Source organism: Talpa occidentalis, unplaced genomic scaffold, assembly GCF_014898055.3.
Source record: "Talpa occidentalis isolate TD23 unplaced genomic scaffold, MPIMG_talOcc4v2.1 talOcc4.17, whole genome shotgun sequence".
Lineage (NCBI taxonomy): Eukaryota > Metazoa > Chordata > Mammalia > Eulipotyphla > Talpidae > Talpa > Talpa occidentalis.
Window position 1 is genome coordinate 36,834,016 of NW_023601754.1, and position 22,925 is coordinate 36,856,940.

At 57.3% G+C, this 22,925-nt stretch overlaps 2 protein-coding genes across 4 annotated transcripts; one reads left to right on the plus strand and one right to left on the minus strand.

Annotated features, from left to right (window-relative positions):
• Positions 1-133: 133 nt before the first annotated feature.
• Positions 134-7,122, plus strand: ZNF319 (zinc finger protein 319). Its single transcript, XM_037516456.2, has 2 exons — positions 134-405; positions 2,674-7,122. Exon 2 carries the CDS (start codon positions 2,929-2,931, stop codon positions 4,684-4,686), a length of 1,758 nt encoding a protein of 585 aa, XP_037372353.1. The 5' UTR covers positions 134-405; positions 2,674-2,928; the 3' UTR covers positions 4,687-7,122.
• Positions 7,123-12,982: 5,860 nt separating this feature from the next.
• TEPP (testis, prostate and placenta expressed) lies at positions 12,983-18,460 on the minus strand. 3 transcript variants are annotated; one of them, XM_037518136.1, is made up of 9 exons: positions 18,371-18,460; positions 17,608-17,721; positions 17,031-17,252; positions 15,757-15,818; positions 15,296-15,470; positions 14,801-14,857; positions 14,506-14,570; positions 14,111-14,143; positions 12,983-13,151 (listed from the first exon to the last, which is right to left on the minus strand). In XM_037518136.1, exons 3-9 carry the CDS (start codon positions 17,248-17,250, stop codon positions 13,029-13,031), a joined length of 735 nt encoding a protein of 244 aa, XP_037374033.1. In that variant the 5' UTR covers positions 17,251-17,252; positions 17,608-17,721; positions 18,371-18,460; the 3' UTR covers positions 12,983-13,028. The 3 variants fall into 3 exon arrangements, with proteins under 3 accessions (XP_037374033.1, XP_037374034.1, XP_037374035.1); XM_037518138.1 differs by having other exon boundaries at positions 13,084-13,151; positions 14,801-14,862; XM_037518137.1 differs by lacking the exon at positions 17,608-17,721.
• Between the last annotated feature and the right edge of the window lie 4,465 nt (positions 18,461-22,925).

Genomic DNA, 22,925 nt, shown 5'->3' on the forward strand with positions numbered 1-22,925 from the left:
CGGGCCAGTCCGACCCGGCCCGGCCGCCGGGTCCCCGGCAGGGGGCGGCCTCGCCGCGCGCCTCCCGCGGCCGCCCCGGCTGCCGCTCCTCCCCCGGCCCCGCCTCCTTGGCCCCCGCGCCGCCCGCCCGTCCGCCGGTCTCCGCAAGGCCATCGGTCCGTCCGCCCGCCCGCCCGGCGCTCCTCCGCCCCGGCGCCGCCGTCCTGTCTGCGCTCGTCGCTTCCTCGGTTCCAGCCGCTCCCTGCCCCTCCCCCGCCCCGGGCCGGCCGCCGCCGCTACGCGAGACCGGGGATTGGCAGCGCGCGTAGGCCGCGCCGCCCTGGATGGAACCGGAATAAAGGGGCGGCGGAGAGGCAGCCGGTCGCTACTCGTCCCGCGCCAGACCCCGCGGGCGCCCTGGAGCAGGTGAGCGGCTGGGCGCCCGGGGCTGCGTCTGGGGGCCCCTCCCGCCCCGCCGCCCCGCTTCCCCAGCCCGCCCGGCTCTCCGGCCCCCCCACCTCCGGCCGGACCCGGCGGCCTCTCCAGCTCCGGGGCGGCCCAGGCCGGCCTCGACGCGCAGCCGCTTCCCGGGGCCGGCCTGCAGACCCGGGGCCTCCCCTGCGCCCAGTCGCCCGCGGGGCCGGCGCTCCGGCTGCTGTGGCCTGGAGATCCCCGCCGGCCGAGGGCTGACAGGAGGCAGCCCAGCTGGGCCGGCGGGGAAGTGATCGGTTTAAATTAGGTTTCCTAAGAAGGAGGGAAGCGCTGGCTGGGGTGGGCCCCAGGTTGGGGCTTCCCCTAGCCGTCGTCTCTCCTCTTTGCAGAGCTGAGTGATCGGAGAGGCCTCCTGGAGGCACCTTCCCGGAGGTGGACAGGGATGGGCAGTGGAGCTGGTGGCCCAGGGCTGGGTTCCCTGAGTCTGGCTCAAGCTGGGGAAAAATCAGTTGGGTGGGCGCAGGTGGCCCTAGACCTTGCTCAGAGTAGCCAGGCTTTCCTCTGTCCTGGGGAGGTGTGCGTACCTGCTGCTCCTGCAGCCTGCTGCCTCCACCCAGATCAGCAGCTCCTTTCCTTCCTCCCTTCCCGGAAGATTCTGAGGATGACAGCTCTTAGCCTGACTCTCATATTTCTCTGGCAGAGCAGTTAGAGGCCAGGCGGACCCGTGGAGACACCCCCTTCCTGCTCCTGTCCTCAGGAGAAAACTTAGAAACTTTTTACTGTTAGAAGCACGGGAGCTGGGAACCTGGAAGTGGGTTGTATCTGATTCTAAAAGTTCCTCCCTCTCTCTGTCATTACCTTATGCTGCCACAAAGTGGTGAGTTAGAGATTTGCCTGGGCTGGGTGGGCTTTAAATTCCATTGATGACCCAGAATCTTATCATCTTGGAGCAAGGGAACCAGCTCTTTGGCAAGGGAACACTAGCAAGGGAACATGCTCCGCGGCTAGCATGCCTTCTCACACCGCAGAGGCAAACTCGTAATAGGGTACATTTTCCTCTAGGTCTTTTTTTTTTTTTTTTTAAGATTTATTTATTTATTTATACAAGCACTGGGTACAGTCAGAGGCGCAGGAGGGTGAGAGAATTCACCAGAGCCAGAGCAGGGAGTAGAGCAGGCAGAGTGATGAAGTACACTGCTGAGGGCAGCAGCGGGCGGCAGGAGAGGTCTGCGCGCCATGTTGTGGGACCCTCGCCCAGCGGCCGGGGATCGAACTGGTGCTGCAGAGGCTGCGGGCAGCTTCGCAACGCAGGGCTCAACCACCGCGCCACCGGGGAGGCCCTCCTCTAGGTCTTGATACTGTCATAGAGATTCAGAGGATTTAGGAAATTTTTTTTTTTTTTGAATGGGACATCGATAAAGTAGGGAAGTTCTGGTGTGTTGACATCAAGACAGCGTGACTCTGTGGACCTGTCCCCCATCATATTTTGGCTCAGGCCCCTGCAGTGCCATCCATACATATATGGGGAGAAACAACAGATGTATGGTCAGGGCGGGGGCCACAGGGCACAGTGGAGAGCCAGCCCCTTCCAGGAGAAGGTTTTTGAAAGAGTCTTCAGTTCTATGTAGTTCTTTATATTGACTGCCTGAGGCTGTTTTTGCCAGGCCCTAGCTATGGGAGACCTGAAGCCAGCAGGCTGTTCTGAGCAATTGTGTCCCGGGTTGAGACTCCAGGCTGCCATGTGAGAGGGGCTGGTAGGGCTCCAGGAGAATCCTCTCTGTTTTTATTTGTCTTATATAGTCAACTTCCTTGTAAGAATTTATTTGCAAAAAAAGTTCTACTGCGGAAATTATTGTTTTAGACAACGTGGCCCTGGCAGGTTGGTCTTCCCCTTTTTCCCTTAGCGCCTGGGCAGAATTTGTGACTTCTTTGTATTGTGAGCAGATCACCCCCCAGACTCTCACCGTGAAACACCTGATTCAGGAGGGCTTACGGGAACCTCGGAGCCTGAGATGCCCAGGCCCAGGGATGGGGAACTGAGGGTGGGCAGGGGTGGAGAGAGCACCGTCTCCTTTGCTGGAGGAGCTGAGTGGCCAGCAGACTTTGTGGTACGTGTGAAGGGCGCAGATCTCCCAGCTCTGAGCCTCTCTCCCTTCCCGGATGTGGCTTATGTCCACATGGCAAGTGCGCGCAGAACAGAGAATGCTCAGGGAACAACTGCACGTCGCCGCCTCAAACTCATGCTTTCTCTCTTCCCCACAGAACCCATCATCGGGGAAGGCAGAGCCTCCCTGGCATTGCTGGGACCCTGCCACGAAGATCCTCCCCATCCTGTAGGCAGAGCGTTGTAGTTGCTCTTGGTTAATGACTCGGGCTGTCCGACCAGTCCCTCTTCTGTGCCTTGCCTGAGGTCCTTGTCCACCCCCTCATCCCGGGCAGCTTCTCTTTCTGGGTTGGGTCACCTTAAGCGGGAAGCTGAAGCCGTTACTCTCCAAGCCCTGTTTCATCTTCCCAAGCATGTCGGAAAGCTGGCAGCAGCCGCCACAGACACAACCACAGCAGCCGCAGCCCCCGCAACCTCAACACCATGCAGAGCCGCCACCGGCGCTGGCTGAGCACACTCTGCCCCCGGGCACGGCTGAGAACCCCCTGGGCTGTGCGGTCTATGGCATCCTCCTGCAGCCAGACCCTGGCCTGCAGCCCCCGCAGCATGCACCCCTGCAGGCAGCAGGTGAGCCCGGCCCCAAGTGTGGTGTGTGCGGTCACGACCTGGCGCATCTGTCAAGCCCACATGAGCACCAGTGCCTGGCGGGCCATGACCGCTCATTCCAGTGCACGCAGTGTCTCAAGATATTCCACCAGGCTACTGACCTGCTGGAGCACCAGTGCGTGCAGGCTGAGCAGAAGCCTTTTGTCTGTGGCGTCTGCAAGATGGGCTTCTCGCTGCTCACCTCACTGGCACAGCACCACAGCGCACACACTGGCACTGGTGGCATCGTGAAGTGTTCCATCTGTGAGAAGACCTACAAGCCCACCGAGGCTGCCGAGCCGGCAGCCACGGCGGCCCCATCGCTGCCCCCCTCCGCCCCGCCCCCGGCCGTGGCCCCTGCTGACCCGGTGGAGAAACCCTACAGCTGCCCCATCTGCCAGAAGCCCTTCAAGCACCTGTCGGAGCTGTCGCGGCATGAGCGCATCCACACGGGCGAAAAGCCGTACAAGTGCACGCTGTGCGACAAGAGCTTCAGCCAGTCGTCACACCTGGTGCACCACAAGCGCACGCACAGCTCGGAGCGGCCCTACAAGTGCGCGGTCTGCGAGAAGACCTTCAAGCACCGCTCGCACCTGGTGCGCCACATGTACGCGCACTCGGGCGAGCACCACCTCTTCCGCTGCAACGTGTGCGAGCTGCACTTCAAGGAGTCTTCGGAGCTGCTGCAGCACCCCTGCACGCCCAGCGGCGAGCGGCCCTTCCGCTGCGGGGAGTGCCAGAAGGCCTTCAAGCGGCCCTCGGACCTGCGGCAGCACGAGCGCACGCACAGCGCCGAGCGGCCGTTTAAGTGCGACCTGTGCCCCATGGGCTTCAAGCAGCAGTACGCGCTCATGCGGCACCGGCGCACGCACAAGACCGAGGAGCCCTTCAAGTGCGGCCTGTGCGAGAAGGGCTTCGGGCAGCCCAGCCACCTGCTCTACCACCAGCACGTGCACACCCTCGAGACCCTCTTCAAGTGCCCCGTGTGCCAGAAGGGCTTCGACCAGTCGGCTGAGCTGCTGCGGCACAAGTGTCTCCCCGGCGCGGCAGAGCGGCCCTTCAAGTGCCCTGTGTGCAACAAGGCCTACAAGCGGGCGTCCGCCCTGCAGAAGCACCAGCTGTCCCACTGCTCGGCGGCCGAGAAGCCCCTGCGCTGCACGCTGTGTGAGCGCCGCTTCTTCTCCTCCTCGGAGTTCGTGCAGCACCGCTGCGACCCCGCCCGAGAGAAGCCGCTCAAGTGCCCGGACTGCGAGAAGCGCTTCAAGTACGCGTCGGACCTGCAGCGGCACCGGCGCGTGCACACCGGCGAGAAGCCCTACAAGTGCCCCAACTGCGACAAGGCCTTCAAGCAGCGGGAGCATCTCAACAAGCACCAGGGGGTGCACGCCCGCGAGCAGCAGTTCAAGTGCGTGTGGTGCGGGGAGCGCTTCCTGGACGTGGCCCTGCTGCAGGAGCACAGCGCGCAGCATAGCGCTGCCGCCGCTGCCGCGGAGGGCGCCTACCAGGTGGCCGCCTGCCTGCCCTGAGCCCGGCCGTGGCCCCTCCCAGGCTGGCAGGAGCCCTCCACCCGGCCGTGTGCGCTGAGGTCCTGAGCATGAGGACAGACGGACAATGGGCAGGTGTGTGTGTGTGTGGGGGGCGGGGGGTGGTGCCTGGCTCTCTTGATACTAGCCTGGAGGTTGGGGGAACCAGATTGCTCCAACTGGTCCTGATTCCACAAACCTCTTTCCCAATCAGGATTTGCTTTCTGAGTTGCCAGCTTCCCTTGTCTCTGGGAGTCTGGCAAGTCAGGCTGGAAGTCAGGTGGCCTCTTTACCCCAAGGAGGGTGTGGTACCAGCCCAACTTTCCCAGTCCTTTCACCAGCAGACAGGTTAGAAAAGAAGGTGGTCACGGGGGAAACTGGCAGAAGGGCTGGACCCCAGAGGTATAGGGGATTCCCCCTTCAAGTTACCTTTTGAGCAAAAAGGCCAAACTGTGACGTCGTCCTGGGTACCAGGAGGCCAGACCAAAAGACCAGCTCTCTGCCTGTGCTAGCCAGTGGCCATGTGTCTTCTAGGTTTCTGCCAGGCCAGACCCACAGGCGGTGCATTCTGTGGCCTGGGTCTTCCCTGGAGAGCAAGCGGCCCAGCCAGAGGGAGGAAGCCGAGAAGCTCTCCTGTGATGTGTTCAGCCACAGTGTGTCCACAGGGAGCGGAGGGAAGACAGCCTTTGCACTGAAGGCTAATCCCACTGAAGGCTAAGCACACCTCACCTCCGCAGTGGTTCTGAGCTATGGTGGGGAAATGCTCTCAGCCAGGTGGACCAGCTGGCATGAAGGAAGGGGGGTGTTAGACCACCTGGTGCCTGGAGGAAGCAGGGCCAAGCCCAGTCTTCCCAGTGGGTGCAAACCAGTGTCCTCCCCCTTGAATTGTGAGAAGCACGCTGGCGCCAGCCCTGCTTCAGGGCCAAGACCAGGCCTAGGTACTCAGAGGCGGGGAGGCAAGCAGATTGGCCATGGCCTCTGACCCCGCAGTCCCCTAGCCCATGGAAACCCTCCCCCATCAGCCTGGCTCTGGCCTAGACCCTGGGGTCTGTGCCGCCAGGACACCCTGGACAACATCCGGGTACTTCCAAGGCCAGAGCATTTCCCTTGGGTCCTCCCAGGTCTTCGACTGCCCTTGAGCCTTATGGAGCCAAGGGTGTCTGGGGCACGGAGTGGGCAGTTAGGGGAAGAAGGTTGTTAAGAAACCACTAGGGGGATGGAGTCCACTGGTTTCCCTGGAGGCCGGGGCCCTGCTTGGAAGTCTGCAGGACCGTCATTATCAAAACAGTAGTTTTGAACGTGGCTCTGTCCCTGACCTCTTGCAGGCCCCCTTCTTGGTTGTGGGTCTTGAAAGAAGACTTTAATCACTGCATGTACCAAGAGCCCAGAGGAGCAGGGAGACCCTTGTCTTACTCTCCCCTTCAGAAGTCTGAGAAGCCCCATCGCCTCATTTCTCTGGGTTCCCTTCCTGTGCCCGCCCAGAGGGGCTGGTCCGGCCCCAGTGCTGGCGCCCCTTTACGACGCCTCACAAGACATAGAGCCCAGGCTTACCATGTCCCAACTGCTCATTTTTTCCCTTTCATTTTGCTTTCTAAAAGCAGTTATTATTCAATAACATTGTATAGTTTATTTCATGTCATTTTGGATCTTATATAAAAATGTGAGAATTTGGATTTTTTAAAACGACTCCATTTTAGATAGCCCCTTTTGATGTTAATATATATATAGTGAGTCCAGCGTATGCTTTAGAAGTAAAGACACTGACCACCAGAGACCAAAGCTCTGCTCGTGCGGGTGATTCTTCTATGGGGGCATGATGGTGCGTGAGCTGGGGTGGGCAGGCCAGGGTGGCAGGCGGGGAATGGTGCATAGTCTGGTCTTGTGACCTTGCGTAAGTCACTTAACCTCTTTGGAGCTCAGTTGCCTCGTGTGTGAAATGGGGCGGTTAACCCTTGGCTGGCTGGCTTATGGTGAGAGTTATTGGTAGATGGAGTCGCGTCTGGAGGTCCTGGTGGGAAAGCTGGGAAGACACTGACGGTACCAACTGCAAGACAGCTGGGCCCCCGGGAGTGGCCCACAACCACTTGATCTTGGGGTTTTACTGCAGCACCTGAGAAGGGAGCTGGGCTGCCAGAGACCAGCAGCTCCCGGATGGTCAGAGCCAAGGGACTGGGCCTGTAAGCATGAGAGCTTGTTTCGCCCCAGTGGTAAACCAAGGGCCGGCCTGGCCCCAGGGCCCTCTCCTCGAGGGTCACCTGTTTTCGCCCCACTTCTACTCACCTTGTCTCAGTGACCCATTGCACACCAACCCAGCGACCTCCCCTCTCACCCCGTTCTCTATCCCATTGCTGCCACCCCGCCAGCCAGCTGTGACTCAGGCCCCTGCTTCTTAAAGGCAAGCATGGAGGTGGGGAGGGAGGGGGCAACAGTCTCCTCTGGTCTGAGCATTGAGAGCTGGTGGAGGGTGGGCAGTAGGGATACCCGGACCTGGAGGCAGTGGGGGGTGGATAGAAAGTTAAGACAGGGAGATACCCACGCTGCAGGGGGCTCAAAACCTGGGTGTAAAAGGCTTAGTTTGAAATGCCAGGGGGTCCCTGGATGTGAACTGGACCCCACACTCCTGGCTCCCTCTGTGTGTGTGGCCATTGCAGGACCCCAGCCTCGAGAAGCCATGTGGTTCCTGCCCTCAGGGTCCTGGCATCTGTGCCAGGCTCTCATCCTGGCTTCCTTTCTAGCTGAGTGGCTGTAGGTAAAACCTGCCCAGCTGGCAGAGCCTCCTGGAAAGCACCAATGTGTCCTGTGCCTCTGCTTACAGCTGCAGGCTGCCCTTCCTAAGTGGGCAGTGGGTCGTGTGTGCCAGGGCAAATGCCAGGGCAGGTGCAGCCTGGGCTAGGTGTGGCCAAGCCCCTGTGGAGCCATGAGTTTCTTTCCCTTTGTCCCCACATACCCCTCTCACAAAGCAGAAGGGCTCCACCAGCCTCCACCTGGTCCTCAGGCTCCAGCTTCAGCCTGGACTCAAACCAGGAGTGAATGGAGCCTGGGCCTCGGCCCCTCGGGTTGGGCAGGTTCAGGTCCTAGCCCTTACATAACCAGTGACTTCAGGCAGGGTGCTGCCCCTCTGGGGACTTTAGTTCCTCATCTGAAGCAGAGGTCTGGAGCCCTGATCTTGGAGGGCTCTTGGGGACCTGCTGCTCTGATTCTGGGGAGGCCTTTCCCTCGCTGCCTATGCCGCTGCAGCCTTCCCCCTCCTGCCTGCTCTGCCCCACCCCAGGTGTAAGTGACAGAACAGCACACACCGGCTTGAGCAGCCACCCCTGCACTTGGACACACACGCAGGTGTCTCTCCCACCTGCCGGAGAACCCCTCCTGATGGAGTCTCCGTCTCTCCGAGCATAGCGCTTTCGTGGGGACTTCAGACATCACGGCTGGGGATAGAAACTGGGATTGTCTTTAGTCTCTTTCAGTTCCCTTTGCCCCAACCACTGACCGGTTGGTAAAAGGGTGATGCCTCGGGGCAAGAGGTGACATCTGGATGAGGCCTGAGCTGGGAGGGGCGAGGGGGGAGACTGGCATAAACAGCACGTTTTGGAATTAGTCATTCCCCCTAGCTGGGAAAAGAGGTGCTGAATTGGAGGGCCGCGGGGGTTTGGATGGGCGTAGAAGACCATGCTAGGCAGGCAGGGCCGCCGATGGCAGCTTTCCTGGGAGCCCATCATCCTGTGTGTCGCTAAGTCTGTGCTGGCCCTGCAGGGGGACAGCGGGAGAGGAACATCTTCCGCTGCTGGTGTGCGGGAACCGGCTGGCGGTGCTGCGAGCTTGTAGTTAAGAGCACCGCAGTCAGATCTGGCTGGAGTCCTACCTCTGCACTTAGTGGCAGCAGGCCTTTGAGCAGGTGGTTCGACCCCTCATCTGTGAAATGGAGCCAGTCATGCCGTCTTCTGGGCTTTGGGGCACACTGGCATGACTGTGCAGGGTATTTGGCACTGAGGTGCCATGACGGGAAGCAGAGCACAGAGGACTGAGGCAGGACGCAGCCAGCCCAGCTCTCCCACTGGGATGTCAGGCTCTCCCGACCCTGACACCCCATTCATAGGCCTCTCTCATCCACCAGCTGTTCTGACCCTCATACCGGTTCCATGAGACGGTTCGGGGCAGACAGGAGTAATGACTTTGTCCAATCCTTGAGAAGTCCAGGGGCTGCCCGAAGCCACATGCAGTTCAGACAGTGATGAAAGAGGCGTGGAATGTGGGCACTGCCAGGTGGGCCAGGTGGGGGGTAGGCAGTGTTGCCGGGACAGCCTTTGGCTCTTAACATGCTGGCCTCCAGCTCCAGCGGCTGCAGCATGGGGCTCTGGCTCCAACCCACTCTTTGCTGGCCAGGAAGCGGGAACAATGGCCGGGACCGGTGTTGGCACTGGCCTACCCAGGGGAGCAGGAAAGCTCTTCACCAGCAGGCGGAGGGGGGCGGCCTGCCCTCTGGCCTGCTCTCAGCTAACTCCTTGAAGGACTGAAGCTGCTGCACTTTTTCCCATCCTTCTTGAGGCAGCTCTATAAAGAGCCCAGGCCTCCCCCAGCGCCATTGTGCAGGGCCTTCTGTGTCTCCAACTTGACCCCCAGCCTCCCACTCCATCCCCTCCTCCGGACCAGGCCGCAGGCAGGATCCTGGGCCGCAGAGGCTTTGGAATTGGCTCAGGGCCTCCCAGCCTGGGCGAGGCTGCCTGTGATAAGCTCCTTCTGCATCCCATCCTCAAACCTGTGGTTTCTTTGTTCCTTGAAGGTCAAGCCTCCAGGAAAAGCCTTGGCCGCTATTGATTTTTACAAATCTACAAAGATTCCGGTTGGAATGCCTCGTCCTCCTCTGGGCTCTGAAAAGGAGGTCAAAGGGAGGGGTAGGGGTGGGAGGGGGTTTGTGGGGTCTCCCCCTTCACTGCGTGTGGGGTCTGCGGTCCTGCCTTTGTTCACCCACAAGCTTTCTGAGCACCTGCTGTTTGTTAGGCGCTGAGCTGGTGGTGCAGGGCGGGAAGAAAGAACTTCAGAGAAGAGAGTTTGGAGGTTCTGTGTATGAAAAGGTCCAGTGACAATGTCAAAGCTTCTGATATTTACTGTTAAATACTCCCTGACCCACACACCTCCCCTCCCTCAGCCAGGACCCGCCTCATTCCTCATCCTCTCCCCTTGCTACCCCCAAGCCCTGGGTGAGGATGTGTCCTGTGTGTTATTTGTAATAAACACAACTATTACTGTAGAATAGTTGTTTCATTTAGTACAGGTCTCTGTGGGGTTCTGAGCCCCATTCCTGAGCCCCAGGTCCAGGTAGAGATCAGAGAGGCCTGCAGGTATTTCCAGAGAACCCCCCAGTGGGCTGGAGGCCATGAGTTCCTGTTTTCAAGGTGACAAAGAATGGGGGCAGCAGGGAGATTTGAAAGAGGCTTTCCTGGCAGAAAGGGCAGGGCAGGCTTTGGGGAGGAAGAGATGGGGAGGCATGTCAGGGGGAAGAAGCCTCTGAACAAAGTTGGGAGGCAGATGAGAGCCAGGTGTTTGCCTTAGCAAGCAGGCTGGTGGCGGGGTTTGTGTCGGGGTATAATGTCAGGGTCCCGGTAAGGCCAAGGAGGTTGGGCTGTCCCCAAGGCAGCGGCCTCAGGGAGGATTTCTAGTAGGATCTATTTCTGATGAGCTAAGATCCCCTTTGAGGTTGAGGGAACTTTAACCCAGAGGTGGTCCAGGCTGGGTTGGGCAGGGGTGGGGGGGGTGGGGGGGGGAGGGTGGACCTTCTTTCCATCTCTGGGTGGGATTTACAACTTGGAGGCTCTGCCACTGACAGCAGACCTGGCGGGGCATCTGCCTCCTCTAAGCCCCATCGAATGCCCCACCCCTAGAAACGTCCTCTCTGGTCCCCTCCCTGCTCTCGGCTGGCATCTTTCTCACAGTGGGGAGGCAGTGGTGTGGTGGCCACGGGCTAGGGGCAGACAGGCTGGCTTCAGTTCCCAGCTCTGCCAACCACCAGCTCAGTTCAGGTGTGACCTCCTCTTCGGGTCACTTGACTTCCCAGCGGCCATTTCATCATCCGAAAAGTGGGTCTAAAATTACCTACCGCGTGGGAACTGCAAAGTGCTTAATGCATTGCCTTGCACTTAACAAATAGAAAGCACATACTACATCTGGCTTGTTAATGCTCCTCGACTGCATTTCCTTTGTACTTAGGCAGGCATGCGGCTTTCTATTTGTGCAATTGGGATTCAGTGTCCAACTGGTGAGCAAGAAGTGGTTGAATCGTTGGTGTGGTTTACCATGCACGTGATCTTGGGCCGGAAGAACGTGAGCCAGGTGGGCCCACATTCTCACCTGCTTGCAGGTTTGAATGGGCTGTGCCTGTCTCTCCCACTGGCCTGGAAACAACTCAAAGACAGCGATGGCATCCGGTGTGTGTCCTCCAGCCTCTAGCATGGGGCCTGGCGAGGCCTCAAGTGGCTGCTGGGCCAAATTCCAGGGTGTGCTCAGTCGTTCGGTGTCCAGGAAGCAGGGCCAGGAAAAAGCTCCCAGCGCTCGCTGCCCGGGATGCTCTCCGGAGCTCACCGGTCCCCAGTCTCTCCCAGCCAGGACTCAACCGTCCCCACTGTGAGCCTTGGGCTCTTCTCTCAGCTGTCATATTAGGGGGGCACTCAGGGCTGCAGATTGTGGCTTTGACGCTGGGTGCTCTACCGATGACTCCCCCAGGTTCAAGCCAGCTGGACTGCCCATTGAGCTCGGAGGAAAGGCTTCTCCCTGCATGAAACGGGGGAGGGGGCAGTACCCCCTGAACAGTCCTCGGGGAGGAAGGGGCTTTGTGATGTCTTACTACTTCCTGTCTGTTTCTCCTCATGCTGCTCCTGTCTCCTACCCACTCTGTGTCCATACTTCAGGACAGATGGACACCAGGGTCCCTCACCTATGCCTCAGGGTGAGGATCGTCACCTCCACTCCTAAATGAGATTAAAATCAGCCTTGAGTCTGCCCAGCAGGCTCTGAGTGCGTGGCGGACAACAGCACAGCTCATGCACTGGTTTATCACCCAAGGCTGAAGACGGCCGCTCTGGCAAATAGTGAAATCTACGAGTATTGAGCACAAATGATATGGGAACCTTGGTGCCAAGTGCTGGGATTTGCTTTGAATCCCGGATTCTGGGTTTGGCTGGAGGTTAACCACTTCCTTGATCCCGACTTCCGTTTCCATCTATGAGTCAGGAGCGCAGTGATTCTGCTCACTTTCCAGGGTGCCGTGGGGTATGAAGCTGGGAGGATGGGAATGGGCCTCCTGATAATGTGTTCTAAACAGCATGACACAGGGCCGCCAAGTGGAGGGGCTGGCATTATTCTTTCAACTCCTCCCGCCCGAGACCTGACCTGCATGTAACAGGTGCCCAGTAAATAGCAGTGGAGGGGAGCAGAGGGTGTGGCTGGGGTTTCCTAACCATTGTGGGCACTGAATCTGGAGAATCAGATAAAAATAAGAGGCCTTCCCATAGACAATGCACAGGGGCGGACACATGGTTTCACATGTGATTTCAGGAGGTGTGGGAATCCCTGCAGGCTCAGCCCCCAGCCCCAGATGTCCTGTGCATACAGTTCTGCAGCTTGGTGGCTATTTACCCTGCTCTGGGCTGTCCTTGCAGACAGCCCTCAGGTGGGCTGGGGCCAGGAGTCAGCCAGGCCTGGGAGCTAAATGCTGATGCCCTGCAGCCCCCTAACCATGCTGGAGACACTCTCCCTTGGTTCTTGGGGTGGGGACACCCTGGGCCTGGCCTGGGGTACACATGGCTGTCCCTTGGTGCATCCTGTCTTTCTTTTTGTAGGTTGGTAAGCCAACAATGTTCACAGGAACAGAGGCATGGGTCTACCAGAGCTTTACCCCACCTCTTCAGGGGGACCCAGGGCTCAGGGAAGTCCCACAGAATACACTGGGATGGCAAGAGCTCCAGAGAGAGGATTCTAAAGCTCTATTTTGTATCCCTTTTTTTCCCTTTAGGGCTCAAGTCTAGAGTGTGAGGTGGAGAGGCTTGGCTGTGGGGCTACCTCCAGGGGGCAGGAGGCACAAGGAAAACCCAAATTGCAGGCCTGCCTCTGTACCTCATCCCCAGCTGGGCTTGGGGTTTAGACCCTGACTCTCTACCTGGGATCACTAGATGTCTTTCAACTGCAGGAGCTGACAGGGACATGTAAGAGTAAGACATTGTCATCCTGAGGTCCTGACCTCTGTCAGTCTCTATCACACACACACACACACACACACACACACACACACACACACACACACGAGCCTGGTGCCTCCCTCTGGGAGCATTAGGTTTATTTCCAAACAGGCTGTATTCTTAGGGAGCTGCCACCATACACCCTTTGTCCTGCTGGGGAGCCTGTGGTGGCATGGTCCAGCAGCCCGGGGTCCATATCTCCTTTTCGCAGATTAATGCCATGGGACCAGGTAGTCGACACGACTGTGGAGAAAAACAAGTGAGTTAGGGCCTCCAGGTGGCCTGCGGGAAATCAGTCTGCTCTTCCCTAGGCTGCTCCCCCAAATTCACCTTCCTGTCCTCAAGGCTCTGAACACAACTTCTATTCTGTCTCTCTATGGCTCCAGAATCTTCCATGGCTCCCTATTTCCTTTCATGTATTTTCAAAGCTGTACTGTTTGACTTTCCCCGCACCCTTCCAGTTGGCCTCATCCTTTTCTCCCACCGATTCCCCATCATGTAATGCCTGACTCATTTTTTTTAAATCATTTAGCAAACCTACTCTGGCAGGCAGTATATAGTAACAAAACAAAAAAATATAGATCATTCTTGTGTGCGCGCTGGGTGGGTGAGACGGCAGTAGTCCACATGCTGCGGGTCGGGGTGAGGGGGGCGTCCAAGGGGTGACCAGGTGCAGGGGTTTTGAGGCTGGACTGTCAGGGCTTTACCCAAGAGTTTTCCAGCAGAGAAGGAACAAGGAAAGCTCACCAGGCACGGAGGTGGCAACCACAGCGTGGAGCGTTTGGGTGGCACCCAGGAATCTGGGACTGCGGTAGCGCAGGGGTGGGGCTGGAGAGGTGGAGGGGCTAGCCGGCTTCCCCCACTCCCCGGGGAGCACTGGCTGCAGAACTCACCACCCACCCATACCCCGAGGCAGTTTCTCGGTGCTTCCATCTCCTTTCCTCTTTGCCCGCTTACTCTTCCGGCCCCAGGTCTCCTCCCAGGTAACCCCTTTTGGCTTCCTTTGAGCCCAATCAGGTGGGGCACGCCCACCCCCTCCCCATTAACCAGGAGGGTAAAGCCCTCCCGGCGCCTCCCATGCGGGGGGCGGGTAGGGGGTGCGCTTTGCGGGTGGGTGGAGAGGTTGTGTGAGAATCCGTGGCGCCCCCAGGCGGCTGTGCGTGTGCAGCCGGCGGCCACACCTGCGCGGGGCCCGCCCCTACCTGTAGGAGGAGCCGAAGCGCCGGAAAGCGTTCCTGCGGGCAGAGAAGCGGGGGTCCGAGGTGGGGGCAGTGGCGACCCCCTCCCGGAACCTGACTCCCACGTCGGGGGTCACCCCCTTCCCACCACCCCACCGCAAGAAGGTCCCTGCCCCTCGGCTCCCCCGCAACGCCCCGCTCCCCACGCGGGGCTGCCAGGGGCTGGCTGCGGGGCGCCCCGGGAAGGAGGAATTACTCATTTTGAAATTTCGTGCAATTTTCTTGCGGTGTCCCGGAGCCAAGCAACTCTTCGCAGGTCTCATATTTTCAAGGGCCACGGAGTGTGCGCTGGCGAAGGCGGCCCAGACCCCACCCGACCGCCCCGGGGTACGGGGTTCGGGGCCCGTGGCTTTACTTACAGGGATTCGAAAGGCAGGGGCTTCTGTCCGTAGCGATCCAGGCTGGGGCTCTGGTTGAGACAGTACTGGGGAGAGCGAAAGGGATAAGGAAGTGGGTGAGCCGGGGGCCCCCCAAGTCCCTCTCCCGCCCCCCGAAACCCCCCAGTGCTCTCTGAGGTGCAGAGGCCCTGGGGTCGGGAGATCCCGCTCACGGTGTCGTCTCCGCCTCCCGGTGTCACCCCTTCAGTGTGGGTGATACCCCTCCCCCCAAATCCCCCGGGCCCCAGGTGCAGGTAAGCACGACGCCTTCCCCTACCCGCCAGCTCTGGGTCACGTCCGGCTTCAGGTGCCGCACCGCGTAGCCGCTGAAGCCCTGCACTGCGCAGAGAGAGCCCGGCTCGGCCCGGCCCGGCCCGAGCAGCCCCGCCCCACACCTGTCCCCCGAGCCAGCCCTGCCTCCGCCGCCCGGTCCGCCTTAGCCCCGCCCCAGGCCCTGCTCCCGAGTCCCACAGCCAGCCTCGGTGGCTCCTGGGGACCGGACCACACCCCCGTCCCCTCCTCTAGACCAACATCACCTGGAGGTCCCCCAGCCTGGCTCAGCCCTGCCTGCTATATCAGTACCCCAGTTGCCCCCCAGCTTTCCTGCTTCCTTGCCAGGGCCCACCCCTGACATGTCACCCCCACCTTCCCACACCTCACCCCTTCCTCCCCCATGTGCCTGGGCTTGTGGTCTGGGCTTCGGGTCCAGCTCCAGGGACACCCCGCTAGGCTCTCCCAGAGCCCTGGGGCCGCCTCCGCGGGGTGGACTCACCCCTGTTGCTCAGGCAGGGCAGCTTGAACTCGCCAGCCGAGGACACAAAGTGGGACCAGTCCTCGATGGCGCTCGTGAGGCAGGGCCAGTCGACCCTGCTGATGCCCGGAGCCATGGGCACCAGCCTCCCCTCGCGGCACCTGTCGTGGACCCTCCGGCCAGTCTGTGTGATGTCCTGCCAGGGCGAGGGGAGTCACGACCGTGGAGGCAGGTGTAGAAACTTGGGGGGCGGGGGGCAAACCCACAGCACCCCTAGGCTGTGGGCTCTCGGTTCATCTGAAGGAGGGGGCCCTGAAGCCCCTGAAGGAGATGGGAAAGACAGGGGTGGGGGGCAAGGCAGTGGCTGAGGAAATACCGGGTGCAGAACCCGGGATCCCAGGAGCTTGGGACTCGGTGGGTGCCCAGGGCCCTCCTGGCCCCTTCCCTGAGCAAACCCAAGGCCTGGGGCAAAGGATACTCACCAAGCACTGCAGGGGTTTGTTGGGGACTCCCAGGAGTGTGAAGTAGGCGTTGTCAAATTCATCTGAAAAGGAAGAAGAGGCGGCTCCAGCACGAGTGGCCCCTGGGACGCAGGAGGGCTTGGGCCCACCCGCACTGCTTTATCCTTCTGAAATATTCCACAACTGAAAACATATAAGCTCAAGTTGATTTTTACTGTGCGCGTTTACAACTGAATAGCCTCCAAATAGATCAAAGCTTTCAGTGTAAACAAACGAAACCATGGAAGTACTAGCAGGAAACACAAGTACATTTCTTTAGAAATTTGGGGGTGGGGGAGGGAAGGCCTTACGACTCAAAATCTGCTAGATTTAGAGAAAAGTTTGGCAACTGGCTACATAAAAATGAACATATTGGGCCTCCCCTGGTGGCACAGCGGTTGAGCGCTGGGTTGCCCGCAGCCTCTGCAGCGCCAGTTCGATCCCCGGCCACGGGGAGGGTCCCACAAAAAAAAAAAAAAAAGAACATATGCATGCAAAATCAACAAAAGAGAAGTCAGAAAACAAATGAGAAAATATCGCCATTTGTTTTACAGATAAGGGGCCATTCCCCCTAGCAGTGTAAACTCCCCTAGCAATCTGGACCAAGCGGGGAGGGTGAGGGAGGAGGAAGAAGTGTTGTCCCCTGTACTTCATCTCCTTCTTACCTTCCAAAACCCTCCCCACTGGTCAAACATCATCACTTCTTGAAGCCTGCGGTCTCTCCCAGTGATCCAAGTACCCCCCACTACCTCTGGATTTATGATGCACCTCTGGTCTTTCTGGGCTGCCTTCCTCATCAACCACCCTCCCTCCCAGGCCGAGACCTCTTTTCTGCTTAGTCTTCACCGGTTCCTAGTCGTCTCCAGAGAAAGTCCAGGCCCCTGAGTTTAGCAACAGGGCTCTCTCCCTGAGCTGTGCTGCCATCTGCAGCCGCCACACCTGCTCTTTGCCTGCTGTCCAGCCAAGCCTCTCAGGGTTACCCAACACCTCACCTAGTGTTCCTCCTCCAGGCCTCTGCGCACGCTCTTCCCTCTAGCTGGAATGCCCTCCATTCCCCTGCAGTCCCAGCACAGTATCCCACGCTGAACCTGGATGTTAGCGTGGCACCCCTGCCTGCATGCCCCAGCTTCTCAGTCCACAAAGGGTTGTTGCATTGGTCCCTTTAGGCCCGTCATCTGCCCTCATGGATTTTTCTGGGAGACCTCTCTCTTCAAAACCACCCACCCCTTCCTCAAAGACCCCAAGTGTGGCCTGACCTTTTCGGCAGTAGGTAGTGGACTGGCTGTGCTCATCGGAAAGGCAGCCTCTGACGGAGTCCATGTCCATGCGGCGCAGGGTGGGCAGGGCCGGGTGGTAGAGCTGATGCTTCACACCGGCCAGCTGGTTGCGCCTGCGCATCGGGAGCAGGATGACCGGGGTTGCGCACACGTGGGTGGAGCTGTCCGCCAAGGGCTGCAGGTCGGTGATGCGGGCCATGGCTGCGGAGCAGGAGGCACTAAGAAGCATACCTGGGGGGCCTCCCCGGTGGCGCAGCGGTTGAGCGCTGGGTTGTGAAGCTGCCCGCAGCCTCTGCAGCGCCGGTTCGATCCCCGGCTGCTCCCCGGCCACCGGAGGAGGGTCCCACATGGCGCGCAGACCTCTCCTGCCGCCCGCTGCTCCCCTCAGCAGTGTACTTCGGTCCTTCTGCCTGCTCTGTTCCCCTCTCTGGCTCTGGTGAATTCTCTCACCTTCCCGCGCTTCTGACTGTACCCAGTGCTTGTATAAATAAATAAATAAATAAATAAATAAATGCAAATAAATCTTTAAAAAAAAAAAAAAAAAAAAAAAGCATACCTGGGGCTCAGGCCACCCAGACACCCTTTTATGTGGGAATGCAGCCTTGACCAGTGCTGATTCGTCTACGTGTCCAACACTTTTTGGGCACCTGCTGTATACCAGGAGCTCCGCCTGTGGTATCAGGGACATTCAGACACCGACACATGCCAGGATGTGCTAAGATCTCTGTGTCAGACATCAGTATAGGGTGTGTGTGCAGGGGGCAGGGCCAGGCCGGGGTGGGGGCTCTCAGGATGGTCACAAGAGGTGACTTTGAGTCTGTTCTTAAATACTGAGCAGGAAGAAGCATCAGCAGCAAGCGGGTTCAGAATTTAGCTCAGAATACCTCTGGGTAACTAATTATGGACTTTTGGCCTTAGCTAAGGTATCTGGCATTTACTCAGAATTCTACAGGGAGGGAGGCAGAGAAAAGTTTTAAAGACAGGGAGAGACTTGATAGATATGAAGCAGAAAAACATGGCTGGTGACCCAGTGTCTCCCCTTAAAAGGCAGGTATTCCCAGGAGCCTTTTAGTCATTTAAACTTTATCAAAAATTTGTGGACTCGGTTTGCTTGCTTGCTTGCTTTCTGACCCCCCCAGTGAGAGGGGAGGTGGGGCAGGTGGCAGGGGGTAGGAGGAGGGAGGAGGGAGGACTCAGGCCCCGGAGGAGCATGGAGAAAGAGTCCACGACAGGCTGGGAAGCTATCTCCAGGGCAGGCCTGCCTGGGGAGTGACAGAGAAATGGAACCAAGAGGGAAGTGAGGATTCCCTGCTTCAGACCCAGGGCAGCGAATCCCGATCTTCTCCTCTTCTGCCAGCTCAGTGGGGAGAAGGGGGAGGGAGATGAGCTGGGGCCCAGCGTCTTGTGAGGCAGGCAGAGAATAAAGGAACATTCTGCAAAGACAATGCCCCTTACATCCTGATTGTGAGGGCACCCTGTAGTCCGCAACCCTGGCAACCTCATGCTCTGAGGCGCTGCCAGAGGTCCTGTGCACTGCCCCCCACCCCCAGCCCCACCCCATCTTCCTTCCCCAAGGTTGCTATCTCCCCAGCTTCAGCCTAGGCAGGCATCTTGAGACATGTCAAGAGCTGGGGCTCTCTGGGGGTGGCCGAGTTAGGCTGGCCAGAGCAGGCCGTGTGGCCCTGGGCTAATTACTTTTTCTGGGTTTTAAGACCCCAACTGTGTTAAGCAGGAACGGTTGTCTGTGATCTGGGGGTCTTTCCCCTGCCTATAAAGCCCAGGGTAGAGGGCACTCCTGCCAGCCCTTGGGTCTCCAGGGATGGAGATTTTTGAGAGTTGGTATCCAGGGTCAGCATAAGGGGATCAGGGAGATTGGTGGACTCAGCAGGACAGGGATTAGCAGCAGGTGATACTCCAATCCCTGTCCCCTGAAGACCTACAGCCTCCCTCTCTCCCTTCCTCCCGCAAAGCAAGGTCATGAGTGTCTAAGCCCAGCCCCCTGAAGTCCTAGGCCTGCCCACCACCCTGATCATAACTATTGGAGATGGATTCCCCCTCCCGCACCAGTGAGAGAACCCTGGGAAAGTCTAAGTTATTTGCATACATTGGCCTATGCTGTGCATACACCTGCCCAGGTGCTGAGCCTGATGGGACTGGGAGTGCTACTGTGAGAGCATGTAGGATTTGGTCCATCCAGCCAGAGCAGCAACCCCAGCCCCACCCATCAGGAAAATCTCCCAGACTTGACTCCACCCACCCCTCCCCCTAAGTTAACATTTAAATCTTTTAAGATCATAAAATATAGCAAAATACAGAAAGTGCATACAAATATAATGTAACTGATAATTTATAAAGCGGGACCCTGTATAACTACCACCCAGGTCAAGACACGAAGTACGACTTTGCAAAACAGTTTAGCACTTTCTTAAAAAGTGAAACCTAAATTTACTATCTAACCTTCCAATTCTATTCCTAGGAATCTTCCCAAGAGAACTGGAAAAAGCTCACCCAAAGGCTTGCATGCAAATATTCCTAGCAGTATCACTAATAACCCAAAGTGGACACAACGCAGGTGTCCACTGACTAGTGAGGATTAAGCAGACCGTGGTATATCTAGACCATGAAACTTCCTGAGAGCGAAAAATGATGCCCCATCTGCGCTTCAGTGTGGAGCAACCTCAAATCTCTTTTGCTCAAGGAAGGAAGCCAGGCACAGAAACGTCCCACATAAATGATCTCTTGATCTGAAATGTCCAGAAAAGGCAAATCTTTAAAGGCAGAAAGCAGATGAGTGGCGGCCTGGGTTTTGGGGGTGATTGAGCTTGGGCAGGAGGGATGTTACTGGGGTGAAAGGGATTTTTCAAAACTAGGTGGAGCTACTCGCAAAGCTCAGTTAATGGACTAAAACACATTGCATTGCGGATGCAACAGGAGAATTCTATGCCGTATAAATCATCCCTTAGTAAAATTGTTTTAAAAATAGATGCATGTTAAAGGCAGCAAAAAATAGGGCCCTGCCAGTCTCTAGAAGCTTCCAGATATCCCTTCCCAGTTACAACCCTCAAACCCTGTACGAGGTAACTGCTCCCTTACCACATAGTGTAACCACTGCTTTAAAGAGAAAAGTTTTACTATGTTTGCAGCCTTGGGCAAGACAGGCTAATTTTGCCCCTTCTGGGCTCTGTATACAAGGACAGTTGGGGTCTTTGAACCCTGGTTTCTTTTCCTCCATATAGATACACATGAGATTCATCCAAACTGGTCACCTCCTAGTCCCTGGATTCTTCCTGAAGGCCCAGATCTGGGACCACAGCCCAAGACAGGCCTGCAGAAGACACTGGGCCAAGGGGCTCTGTTAGGGTCTGGTCTGGGGCTGGAAGCTGATGTGTGGCTCCTGCCACTGCTGACTGAGACTCGATAAGCCCCTGCCACCTGGAGGAGTCTCTCAGATTTGCATGGGGACTCTGAACTTTCATTGTCTCATAAGTCACTCTGTGTCTTGGCCAAGATATGTAGGGAGCTAGGCCCCTGGCACATTGGCAGGTCCTCCAGCAACATGGGCTCCTTCCTGGGGCCCAGATCCCTGGTGGCCCCCTTAGCCTGCCCTCCTTTCTTCCACCACCACCTCTGTTGGGCACCTGCTAATCCTTTGCACACGGCCCGGCTTCTGCCCAGTAATCTCCTGTGTCTGAGAGGCCGGCTTTGAGGGGCAGGGAGAAGGCAGTTCCTGACTGGCGGTTGGCACCTGAACAGGTAACTCGGTGGAACTCGGCTTGACCCCAAGCTTTCCTTCTAGCATTTAGACCTGGAGAACCCAGCAAGGCTGGGGAATCTCCCTTTAGGGGCCTCAAACCTTTGTGTGCTTCAGAGTCTTCAGAGCAACTTGTGAAATGCAGATTCCAGGCCCACCAGAGGGTTGGGGGCCTCGAATCTGTTTTTTCACCAGCTCCCGAGAACATTCTGAAAGGCTGGTGGTCCAAGCCCTGTAGTTGCCCTGGGCTGCCACCCTCAGTCGCTGCTTCCCACTTGAACCTCCCTCATCAGCGTGGTCTTAGCAAGGGCAAGACAAAAATCTGGGAAGGAGCTGGAAACGTTTCCATTGGGGAGAAAATGACCAAGTCTGGGAGAAGAACAATTGGGAATGAGGAAGAATTCCCCTAGCCATTTCCAGAAGGTTTGGAAAGGTAAACCAGAAAGGATTTGTAGGACTGGCTTGCAGAAGTCAGTCCCAGGCAAATGCCAGTACCCTGGGGTAGGTGTGGGGCTCCAGACGCGAGTATGAACTCAGCTTGGCCACTTGCTGGCTGTGTGACTTTGGGCAGGTCTAGTGACCTCTCTGTGTCTCCATTTCCTTACCTGTGAAAACAGTGATGACTTTATTAAGGCCGGGAGGAAGTGGGGAGACGGAGGCTGAGTGTGATCATGGGCAGAACACTTAGCACTGTTTCAGTTCACAGGGCTGCCCAGGGCTGCCTGGGCCAGTCTCTCTGCCACCCTCAACGTGTGACCTGGGGCTCTACCAACCTGGGAAATCACTGCATCTGTACCCCTCAACCCAACAGCGAAATGGAAGACCAGAGGGCTTGTATCTAGCCCATGTTCATTTTTTTGGAGGCCGAGTCAGAGATCTGACTCCCCACCCGAGCTCTGTCCCACACGTAGAAGGGCAGACAGTGTGGCCAGAACCTGGGCTCTTGGGTTGGATCTTGGGCCCTGTGCTCGCCTTTTAAACCTGGAACCAGCATCCCTAGTGGAAGAGGGACAAGGAATCTCTCTAGCAATGCTTTGGCTGCCCATCGCTGGGGCAGGAATAGGGCTCACCGTGTTGGTCATTGCTTTGAAAGCGCTCTCCCGGGCTCAGAGCTGTGGGCATTGACGTGTGTGGTGCCAGCAGCCAGGATACCCTGCAGGAATGTAGTTATAAGGGCCTGGGCTTCCCATTCCTGGAAGAGAAATGATACCAGAAACTGAACCTGAAGTATCACGGTGAACCATGAAAAGGGGGTTTAACTGTCATTCTATCTTAAGCATTTTTTTTTAAAGATTTATTTATTTATACAAGCACTGGGTACAGTCAGAAGCGCGGGAGGGTGAGAGGATTCACCAGAGCCAGAGCGGGGAGCACAGCAGGCAGAAGGACTGAAGTACACTGCTGAGGGGAGCAGCGGGTGGCAGGAGAGGTCTGCGCGCCATGTGGGACCCTCCTCCGGTGGCCGGGGAGCAGCCGGGGATCGAACCGGCGCCACAGAGGCTGCGGACAGCTTCGCAACCCAGCGCTCTACCGCTGCGCCACCGGGGAGGCCCTATCTTAAGCATTTTTAAGTCATGAAAATAGGTTGATTTTATCTTCAACAAAGCAGATTTTCTGTTCAGAGGCTTCTGATCATGTATTTAAAATCTTTTTTATAGTGGGATGATAATGAGCAGATATTCCACAGTTTTGCTTGACACCAATTAATAGGCACAATCAATGTTTACTAAGCCCTCGGTGTGTGCCAGCCACTGTTCTTATCAGTGTGTTTTATCCTCCTAATCACCTCCACCAAATACCATTAATACTCCCATTTTACAGACAAGTAAACTGAGGTATGGAGAGTTTAACTGATTTGCTCATGACTGGAGTCCAGATCATGTACATCTTCCCATGTTAGCGTCTTTCTTCTTGATGGTTCTAGAATATTCCATTTTTGAGTGTATCGTAATTTCTTTAATGTGCACCCCTCCTACAGATAAACATTTAGATACTTTCTAATAACCCATCTCCTACTGATGAATATTTGGGTGTTTATCGTCTTTTGCTGCAACACCATTGTACCAACTTCTTTATGTGTTTGTGAATTTGAAAATTTCTAAATTTAAATACTTGGAGGTAGA

Excerpts from the sequence above, each read along its gene's own strand:
- ZNF319 (XM_037516456.2), top strand. The coding sequence starts at position 2,929 with ATGTCGGAAAGCTGGCAGCAGCCGCCACAGACACAACCACAGCAGCCG.
- TEPP (XM_037518137.1), bottom strand. The coding sequence starts at position 17,250 with ATGGCCCGCATCACCGACCTGCAGCCCTTGGCGGACAGCTCCACCCAC. Across the intron at positions 14,571-14,800 it reads ACGTGACCCAGAGCTGGCGG|TACTGTCTCAACCAGAGCCC; the intron begins GTAGGGGAAGGC and ends CGCTCTCCCCAG. Across the intron at positions 14,144-14,505 it reads CCCCTGCCTTTCGAATCCCT|GAACGCTTTCCGGCGCTTCG; the intron begins GTAAGTAAAGCC and ends CTCTGCCCGCAG.